Source organism: Eptesicus fuscus, chromosome 11 (genome assembly GCF_027574615.1).
Source record: "Eptesicus fuscus isolate TK198812 chromosome 11, DD_ASM_mEF_20220401, whole genome shotgun sequence".
In the NCBI taxonomy this organism is placed as follows: Eukaryota; Metazoa; Chordata; class Mammalia; order Chiroptera; family Vespertilionidae; genus Eptesicus; species Eptesicus fuscus.
Genome location: NC_072483.1, coordinates 33,248,840 through 33,259,005, shown reverse-complemented (window position 1 = coordinate 33,259,005; position 10,166 = coordinate 33,248,840). Strand labels below are relative to the sequence as shown.

The 10,166-nt window shown below is 39.6% G+C and overlaps 1 protein-coding gene across 8 annotated transcripts in view; it reads left to right on the top strand.

Annotated features, from left to right (window-relative positions):
- The first annotated feature begins 359 nt into the window (after positions 1 to 359).
- Positions 360 to 10,166, top strand: part of PRPF40A (pre-mRNA processing factor 40 homolog A) — a 48,469-nt gene continuing 38,662 nt past the window's right edge. For 4 of the 8 annotated variants that reach the window (XM_028141218.2, XM_054722758.1, XM_054722760.1 and 1 more), the window contains exons 1-2: positions 360 to 761; positions 1,840 to 1,971. In XM_028141218.2, the coding sequence (XP_027997019.1) occupies positions 360 to 761; positions 1,840 to 1,971 (534 nt within the window). Of the gene's footprint in view, positions 762 to 1,839; positions 1,972 to 3,632; positions 3,682 to 10,166 lie in introns of those variants that run through there. The other 4 variants (XM_008138685.3, XM_028141224.2, XM_054722759.1 and 1 more) reach the window with 2 other exon arrangements.

The window sequence follows — 10,166 nt, the reverse complement described above, 5'->3', positions numbered from 1 at the left end:
GAGATCAAGCCCTCTCCTTGGACCCCTCCTTTGGCCTCCCCGCCCCCCTCCCCTCCCCTCCGCCTCGAGCACTGCGCGCGCGCGCGTCGGGCCCGGGCCACCGCTAACGCTAGAAGCCTCGTACCCCACTCCACCTACCCCACCCTACCCCTGGCGGCCTCAGGTTTGTGGGGCATACGTAACTCGGGCGGGGGGGTGAAGGTGGCAGGTCCCCACTGCCCCACCCCCTACGGGGTGAGGCGGTCTAAGCTCGGGAAGCTGGGACACAGTTGTCGGCCCTTCCCGGGGGGAAGTTGGTGGAGTTTTTCCGGCGGAGGACTCGGCGCAGAAACTTCCTCCGTCCCCCTATCCCCCCCTCCATGCAGGCGACGCCGAGTGAGCCTGAGGCTGGGGGCGAATCGCCGCAGAGCTGCGTGTCGGAAGCGCACTCTGGTTGGACAGCGGGAAAGCCTGTCAGCCTACTGGCCCCGCTGATCCCGCCCCGTAGTGCCGGGCAGCCTTTAACCTTTGGCCCCAGCGGGCGCCAGCCACTCAGATCGCTTCTTGTTGGTATATGCAGCGGCAGTGGCCGCCGGCGGAGCAGTCTGAGCCCGATGATGAGGCCGGGGACGGGAGCCGAGCGTGGAGGCCTCATGGTGAGTGAAATGGAGAGCCATCCTCCCGCGCAGGGTCCTGGGGACGGGGAGCGGAGATTGTCCGGCTCAAGCCTCTGCTCCAGCTCTTGGGTCTCTGCTGACGGCTTCCTGAGGAGACGGCCCTCGGTAAGGGATCGGAGCGGCACAATGAAAAACAGAGACAGGAAGCTTTCTCCAAAAGGAGGAGAGAGAACGAAGGAAAGAGCTCGAGACGGGACGTGCTCCGAAGGAGAGAAATGGAGGACGGGGATGCACAAAGGGAAAGATGTGGGGCCCTGGAAGTTTCCAGCGGGCCTGGCGTAGACAGATGCGCGGTGGAGGTGCTGGGCCCCGAGCGCGGGGAGCGTCTCGGAGGGGCAGGCCCAGCTTAGGAGGGAGGGGAAGGCGGAGACGGGGTTCTGTGGGCTTTCAGTCTGCCGAGACGTGTTCCCACTGGTGGTGGTGGTGGGATCTGTAGGGTGCACAGCTGGGAGGATTTGCAGGCGATAATTACCTGGTTTTAAGACTTGGAACTAATGGACACACAGGTGAAGGAAGTAGTTGTCTTATAAAAGCGTATTAAAATGGATGAACTAGTTGTTTGCATTTAGTGTGAATGACAGACCTCAGTTTTGGAATAAGAATTTTTTTTTTTGGCACAAGTAATTTTACCCGGCTAAAGATTATATTTGAGAGTAGTATGTGTATTTTTTAGGAGAGAGGTGTCTCTGGATACCCCTATTGGTGTTTCAGAAGACCAGCCCTCATCTGAGTTAATTTGGCAATTTCAGCGTTTCAAGGCTTAAAATCAGTTTAGAAATAAATTTAAGAATAAGTGGCTTTAAACAATAGCTGTCTATCTTATATCTGTGTGATACAGGACAAAGTTGTTTTCATAACCATTTTTAAAGTGGCTTTCTTACACTTCTGAACTTAGCAAGTCAATTAGCCACCAATCAAATCAGTGCGCTTTAAAATAAAACTAAGATCTAACTGTCCAGTAATGATTTTATTTTTTTACCTATTGTTCTGGGATTTGGTTAAAGCTGGTAAGTATTGGTGAAGTGCATTTTGTTTAATATAAGGAAGTATAAACCAACCCTAATAATTAAATCACACTTTAGCCTACTGTTACTTCGCTACACTTAACTGATTTGTTGAAATCAGATTTTTTGAGAAGTATTTATTGTTACTTGCTCCTGTTTAAATTGTCCTTATTTTTCAGATGGGGCATCCTGGCATGCATTATGCCTCAATGGGAATGCACCCTATGGGTCAGAGAGCGAATATGCCTCCTGTACCACATGGAATGATGCCACAGATGATGCCCCCAATGGGAGGTCCACCAATGGGTCAAGTAAGAATGTTTTTGTTTTATTTTGCTTTTATTTTTGCCTGTTGTATTATTGTGTCAAGATTTCAAAATCTGGGTCAAAACTTGTAGCTTTTTAAGGTTTAGTTTATGTCAAAGTAATGTTTTCAAATAAGTGAAATGTTGAATCATGACACTAACCATTTTGAATATATGAAGTCTTCTGTATAAAATAACTACTTTCACTGCAACAAAACTAAGAGGTTGTGTGGTTTTCTAAATAAATTTAAAAGTAACACTGTAAATGTAGGCTTTTTAGTTTAATGACTTTTCCCCACAAGTATGTCAATTGAAGTTAATATTCTAAGAGTAAATATCTAATAAATCAACATAATTTATATCGGGGGACCATGTAAATGCATAGAATCTGAAAATTGCAATTGTTTAGGTCTTTGGCTGTTTAAAATGAATTTTATTTCTGAAATACGTCCTCTTACTGTGTGTGTGGGGGGTGTGGAGGTGGGTATGTTCTACTCTAATTTGATTCTTAATAGGACAGTGCCAAATAGGTAGTTCGTTTTTCACTTACACTATTGTGTTGTTGTTTTCTTTTAATGCTTATTGCTTCTGCACTCCTGCTTTGAGCTGTCCCTTCCATCTCCAGCATAAATTGAAAGCGGACATTTTGTGGGAGTGATTTGGACCAAAAGATTTTAATGCTGACTCAGTAAATTTAATAGAACTGAGTTTCTAGAGAAGCATTCAAGAAAGTAACAGGTTTAGTTACTGTGAATAATTTTATGCCCCGTTAGGTTCTAATATTTCTTAGTAAAGCTGCTCTTAAATAGATAATGAGCTTTAAAAAATATTTAATCTTTAAATGCTTTCATTCTTAAAGTTAGTTTGGTGACTGGTTTCTTTCTATTTGAGTATCTCAATAAATCATCAAAACTTCAGGCTAACAAAATATTTTGGAAAGCCAGTCAATTAGGTATGAACTTTCTGCTAATTAATAGTTTACTTTGATAAGCAGTTAAGCCTTGATGGTTTTAAGTTATTGGTGAAATTGTAGTGGAGAAGGAGCTTGCTCTGTCTCTCTTTTTACGCTACCTTAAGAGTAGAAGGGCTTAATGTCAGGTGCTTTTCTTTTTTTATTTGGAATATAGCTCTTAATTTTGTATAAAAATCTTTATTCAAAGGCACCAGGCCCAAAGATTCTGCCTGTAGGAGTTCTTTAAATAAAATAATCATTTATTCTGTTACTCTAGAACAGGGGTGGGGAACCTTTTTTCTGCCAAGGGCCATTTGGATATTTATAACACCATTTGCAGGCCATACAAAATTATCAACTTAAAAATGACCCTGCTCTATTTGGTCAAACATTTAATTAACTCACCTCTAATGTCTTGGCAGGGCCAGACCAAATGATTTCCAGGGCTTTATAATGCCTGAGGGCCGTATGTTCCTCACCTCTACTCTAGAATATCACAAGTTTTAAAACTCCCTAGGTGATGGAGAAACAACTTTGATTCCTCTTCTGTTTCTTTCCATCTCTAAGCAGCAAGGAGCTCTTCTTGTTTTCTTAGTAGAGCTGCTCTAACTAGATAATGAGCTTTAAAAAATATTTATTCTTTAAATGCTCTGGTTCTTATTTAAAATTAGTTTCTTTCCACAGAAAGATAAAATAAAACAATTTGCTACTGCCAGATGCTTCTCTCTTTTCTGGGGCCTTCTGTTTCCATTGGGCCAATCAAGGTAAGTTTTGCAAGGGATTGACCTGCTTACCCTTGCTGTAATGGTGCTATTGCACTACCAAAACTAAGATACCAGCTAGTCATTTCTGGTAAATTGCAGATTTTATTTATTTATTTTTTTAAGTACTTTTGTGTATCTATTGACATAAGCTGGTCACAATCTGCACTATGGCCCTTTCACTTTAGTTATATTAGTGACCGTTTTCCTAGTAAGGTTACTGGCTACTTGGTACATATCCATTCAAATACTCTGAAGTTCACCTTGTGGTTTTCTTCTATTTTTTTCTCAGGCCAGTATATGCCATGTGACTTTAAGTATACCTGACTATTTAAATGTTTAGAAGTCTGTCTCTCCCAATGGCTACTATTAAGATAATGAATGTCTTAGGCTTCTAACTCTCAGGGTCCCCAGAGAGTCACCATTGTTTTTCTTTAAAATAAGATTATTCCTCTTTTTTCCTCTTAATATCTAACTAACAAATATTAGGTCCAAATCTTGGTAAAACTAATTCTTATTTTAGCTTTGATAATAGACTGGGAGGGCATGGGTATTTTCAATACTCAAGTAATCTGGAAATCCTACTTAAAGAGCTGTAAACTACCTTAAAAATAAAAATTGATAATTAGCAATCTTGATCCTTTTTTCTGCATCATTATTTCTGTTGACCCACTCTCAGAAGTATTAATGAGTAGTAGTAAGTGGTCAGAATATAATGAGAAGTAGAATTGCCTGTAAGTTCACTGCAGTGACACAATGTTGGTAGTTTCCTGCCCATCCAATTTTTAAAAAATGAATTCACAGATTCTTTAGACTTTGGTACTGACAGTTATGGAACCTTCATGTATATTGCCCAATTCACATTAAGATCTCATTCTGGGACCAGCTGAAGACTAAAATTGGTGGCGGTCTTCTAAATAATTATGGTTTTTGATATGTTATAGAACATAACATGAAATTTTAAAACTTAATTGTAAACTAATATACAGACTGGACAGAATAACAATCTATAGAAGCCAGAGTTCATAATTTTTCAAATGCAGCAAGTTAAATTTAAATTAAAGAAGTATTATGTTCGTTTTATTTTATTTTTTATTCAAGAGATAATTCAGAATGCCCTTTTTAGAATTCAGCCGGAATCTTTTAGTAACAAATATTTGAAAATTATCAGTGGAGCTCAAAATTTCTTTAAAGTTTATCTGTCCTGTAGGTTAAATTTGCCTCTTTTCTTACTGTACATTAATTTCATATGAGAAAGTTGTGCTTTTACTTTCATAGAATTATAGGATTTTACAGTTGGAAGACCTTATAAGTGTTATAAACTTTAGAATAATATGTAAATTAAGTAAGTTTTATCAGTGGTTTAAAAATCATATTAATAAAGTAATTTTTCTGCTGGATGGCAGTACTCAAATTTTCAAAAGAAACTTGCATTAAGACATAATTATGTGTGAGGCTCTCTTCTTCCTCTGTCTATAGTCAGTAATGTTTTGCCTTTAAAATGTTTTTACCTGTCATTCAGTTATTTCTAAACAAAGGACATGCAAGTTCTTCTATCTTTATCATAGATGATTTGCCTTCACTTAAGCCTAAGGGGGGAGTCCTAGCTGGCTTTGTTTCTTTTCTTTTTTAATACTTAATTTTTGTTTTTGTTTTTTTAATAAGAGTAGAGTAAAAGATTTAAGGTCCCTTTCAGCTCTAACAGTCTATGATTCAATTCAAGTTACTTGATAAGAGTAGCTGATATGTAAGAGATTATATGATAGGGAAAAATAAATAAAATTATTTTAGTAATGCCTCCTTAATTCTAATTATTTTGCACTTTTTTTTTTTTTGCTTTTGTTCAATAAACAATAAGTAATCACTTTTTACCAATGAGTTTTCTTTTCTTTTATTGGCTTAAGGCAGGCTTTACAGATCTTACTGCTATTCCTGCTGCTATGTGAGCCCAAGTTACAGTCCTGTCTTTGGATACTCTTAGTAACTTTTGAGCTGGTTTTCCTACTTCAAGCTTGCCCCACAAAAAATTTTCTTAGATTTCAGTGTGTCATCTCCTTGCCCAAGAACTCCCAGTGCTTTTCTGTGCTTGTAGGATAATATCTAAATTCCACAATTTAACTTTCAAGAATAGTATAATTCAAAGTGCAATTCTGAGCTGCATGTTTTCATATTCCATAATTTGAACCTAGGCTGGTCTTTTCATGGTAGCTTGAGTGCTGTATTAGTTCAGAGTGAGCTCATGCTGTCACCTTCTTGCCCTCCTGCCCCCAGCTCATTACCACCATGAACTTTACTTACCTAAGTTCTGCCATTCCAAGTCCTACCTTCTTCAGGAGGTCCTCAGCAATCTTTGTCCAGTGTACACCTCCCCTTCAAATTATTATAATAAAATCCTATGTAATCAGTCTAAGAACTCTTACTGTTTCACTTATTTTGGCACTTCATTATTGACTTGTTTGGTTTTAAGGTTTATTTGCTTTGTCTTCCCAACAAGTAATAGATTGTAAGCTCTTAGAGGGCAGGGCCCATGTTTTGTACTTTTAAAGAATTCTATAGGTGCTGAGCACAGTTGTTGGCATATCATGGGTGCTCAGTAAAATACTTGTTGAATGAATGAAACAAATATACAGGTACTTTACTGCAGTATAAGCCAGTCAGTAATGCTACATGTGACTGTTTTTAGTGGTTACCTATGTAACTTTACATTGTTACGCTTACTCTTGTTTTTGGTGTCTGCCTTTTTATTGTTGCTTTTTTATTTGACAAAAATGAAAGATAAATAAGGTGAAAGTAAAACAATTTTTAGTGAGTAAAGTGAATACTCATCTTCACTTTGTTTTATCTGTATGACTTCATTGATGATCATCTCTTTAAGAAGTTTTACCACAGATTTTTCCATATTCTAGGGGAAAATGATTGGGAATATAGGCCTTCCAGAGAAATTTAAAGTATTGGTATCTTAGATTTATATGACTGATTTGATAAATTGATTTATTGCTATTCCTTTGGAATTACCCTTACTTTTGGTTACTTACAGAATCCATGCTGTACATTGAATATTAGCCACTGACAAGCTTTTTTAGGTTATATGCTCATAATTCTTGAATCTAGGTAACTTTCTCTGTGCATTTACATTACCCAGGCAAGTACTTATTAAAAAAGAAAAATAGATTGCCTTGGACCTAATAATGTTTGTATAACTTTTGGGCTATGTATATAGTTAATTCTGATAGGGTTGTTTTTTTTTTAATGTATTTTACTTTATGTTTGTGTTTTGTTTTTTTAATTGATTTCAGAGAGGAAAGGCGAGGGAGATAAAAACATCAATGATGAGAGAGAATCATCTATCTACTGCCTCCTGCATGCCCTCTATGGGAATGGAGCCCACAACCGAGGCATGTGCCCTGACCTGGAATTGGAACTGTAACCTCCTGGTTCATGGGTTGATGCTCAACCACTGAGCAATATCAGCGAGGTGATAGTTTTTACTAGTAATACTAAAAGATAAGTTTGTTTTCATTATATTTAGATAGAAGTTCACTTAAATATGAACTCTTCTATTTAAAGACTTTAGCTTGAGTAGTGTTTCTAAGTATGGGGAGTATTTGAAGAGATCTAAGAAGACCATGTACGATTAGAAGAATAAACTATACCTCTCCCCTTCTTTGAGTGTCATCAAGACCAGTATTTTCTAAAAATGCTGAAAAGTCTTGCAAAAGCCTTTTAAGACTCTTTTCACTTGGTATTTTTTAGTTTTATTTGACCATCTTCTCCTTCACTTCCCTGGTCTCTATTACCCCTCTGTTAATCTGTTTATTTTGCTTTGTCTAGCATGGAATTAGCATTTTTGTGAGAAATGCTGAAATAGGGCCACTTACTCATTCTGTCTACTCTTTACTAGAAAAAGGGAACATCAAAATAAATTAGTATTAACACACACACATAAATGAAACAGCTTATAAAGTGCAAAATAGGTATTCAGTAAGTAGTGAGATCAGAAAGAAAAGAGGACTAGTAAATGTAGGGAGTTAACTTTTTTTTTTATTTGTTGATTTTTAGTTGAGTTTGTAAGAAATCTGACCTGACCAGCCAGGGCTTTTTTTTTTCTTTTTTTTCCCTTTTTTTTCTCTTTTCCTTTTAAAGGTTTCAGGGAATAGTATTGTGGCACCTAAACTGTGTTAGAATTATATCACCATGTTTGTAAACAACTTTGAGAGATTCATATACCCTATTAAATTTGATTCTCCTGACTCTGAAACGTAGATTGACTAGATGGATGTCCAATTTTTAGACAGTAATGGTAAGACTTAGAGAATTAAGTGAATTATGCAGTGACATTTCAGAGCCATCTGTAAACTGATGTTAATATAAGATTGATTTATTATCTGTCATTACATGTGTTGATTTCTACTGAAGATGATGATTAACAATATTTAATAGATGTCTTTAAAGAACCAAAGTGCCTATCAGACAGATAGGGAATAGATAAGAGGCAACACAAGAGATACTTTCATTGTGAGTTCAAACTAGCATTTATTGAGCATTGTTCTAAGTGCCTTCTAAGTGTATTTTCCTATTTGATCCCCTACAACAGTACTATCACATGAGTAGTTTTTCTCCGTGTTACAGGTGAGGATATTGAGACCCAGATAGGTTAAGTAAGTTAGCCCAAGATTATACAGTTGTTAAGTGGCCAAGCTGGTTTAGGAATGCTGGCAGTCAGACTCCAGAGTGTAAGGACTAAATAGCTTACTAGGCTGCTTCCCTGTATAGCAGTGTGAGATTGTCATTAAGCTAACTAACCTCTTTGGAATTTGAAAGGAAAGAATATACAGTTGAACCTTGAGCAACGCAGATTTGAACTGCCCAAGTCCACTTAGATGGGGATTTTTTTTCAACAGATACTGTAAATGTATTTTCCTTACGATTTTTTAAAATAACATTTTCTCTAGCTTACTTTATTGTAAGAATACCATGTAAAATACATATAACACATAATATTTATTAGTAGACCATGTTATTACTAAGGCTCTGATCAATAGTAGGTTATTAGTAGTTACTTTTGGGGGAGTCAAAAGTTACACTTGGCTTTTCAACTGCCCAAGAGATCGGCACTCCTAACCCACTGGTTCAAGGGTCAACTGGACTTAGTCAATTCTAAACTCTCCATGTTAAGAAAATCTGGCAAACTAAATTTTAAATATTGGCAACTGACTTATTAAATGGTAAAATTCTATTTCATGTGGTAATAGTTTGTGAAAATATTGTCTGGGTGTTTTTTCTGTTTATCATTGTTTCTTATATCAGAAAATGACAAGTGTCTGAAATCCTATCTAATAAAAGAGTAATATGCAAATTGACCCTATCTACGCTATATCAATAAGCCACACCCACCAGCCAATCAGGAGAGAGTATGCAAATTAACCCAACCAAGATGGCTACAGCCACGGAGAGAGCAGGAGGCTTGGGTTTACCTGGCAATGGAGGAAGCCAAGCTTTCTGCATGCCCTGGCCTGCCTTGACCTCTGGTTAAGGCTACAAAGTTTCAATTATAGAAGATAGATAAATTCCAACAAAAATGGCTACGTCCACAGAGGGAGCAGGAGGCTTGGCTCTGCTCAAGGCTACAAAGTTTCAATTATAGAAGATAAATAAATCCCAGATCCCAGGGCCTCCACTTGGGTCGCCAGGGGGCGTGGCCAGCCTGCAAACCACCACAGGCCCCTCGCCCAGGCCACCCCACGCCCCAAGGGAACCCCCACTCTCATTTGGGACACCCTTCAGGGAAAACCAGCTGGCCCCCACCGGTGCACCAGGCCTCTATCCATTCTAATCATACCTAATAAAATGGTAATATGCAAATTACCATCACTCCGCTATGCCCATGATTGGGCCGGCTGGAGGCGCGGGGGGCGGGACTCAGGGTGGCCGATTGGCTGGCGGTAGGACCGAGGGGCGGGGACTCGCGAGTCCCCGACCCCTGCTCCTCCCGCTGGCTTAAACGGCCAGCGCTGCTTAGGCCGGCGCTGTGGAAGACGTGGTGGCTGATTGTGTGGCTGCTGGCACCAGTTTTCCGCCAGCAGCAGTTTTCCTCTGGCCACACGCCCGATCGGAGCACCTCCCGATCAGAGTTCCTCTCAGGGTGGCCGATCCTGCTGGCGGGAGGCGCTCTGATGGGCGGGTGGCCAGAGGAAAACTGCTGCTGGTAGATAACTGGTGCTGGCAGCCAGGTGAAGGAAAAGTCTATTGCACGAAACTTCGTGCAACAGGCTCCTAGTAAAAGAAGAATAGCAAATTGACCGTCACTCCAACACAAGATGGCTGCCCCCATGTGGACACAAGATGGCTAGCAGGGGAGGCTAGTTGGGAGGGACCAGGCCTGCAGGGGAGGGCAGTTAGGGGTGACCAGGCCTGCAGGGAGGGCAATTGGGGTTGACCAAGCCTGCAGGGGAGGGTAGTTAGGGGCAAATAGGCTGGCAGGGGAGCAG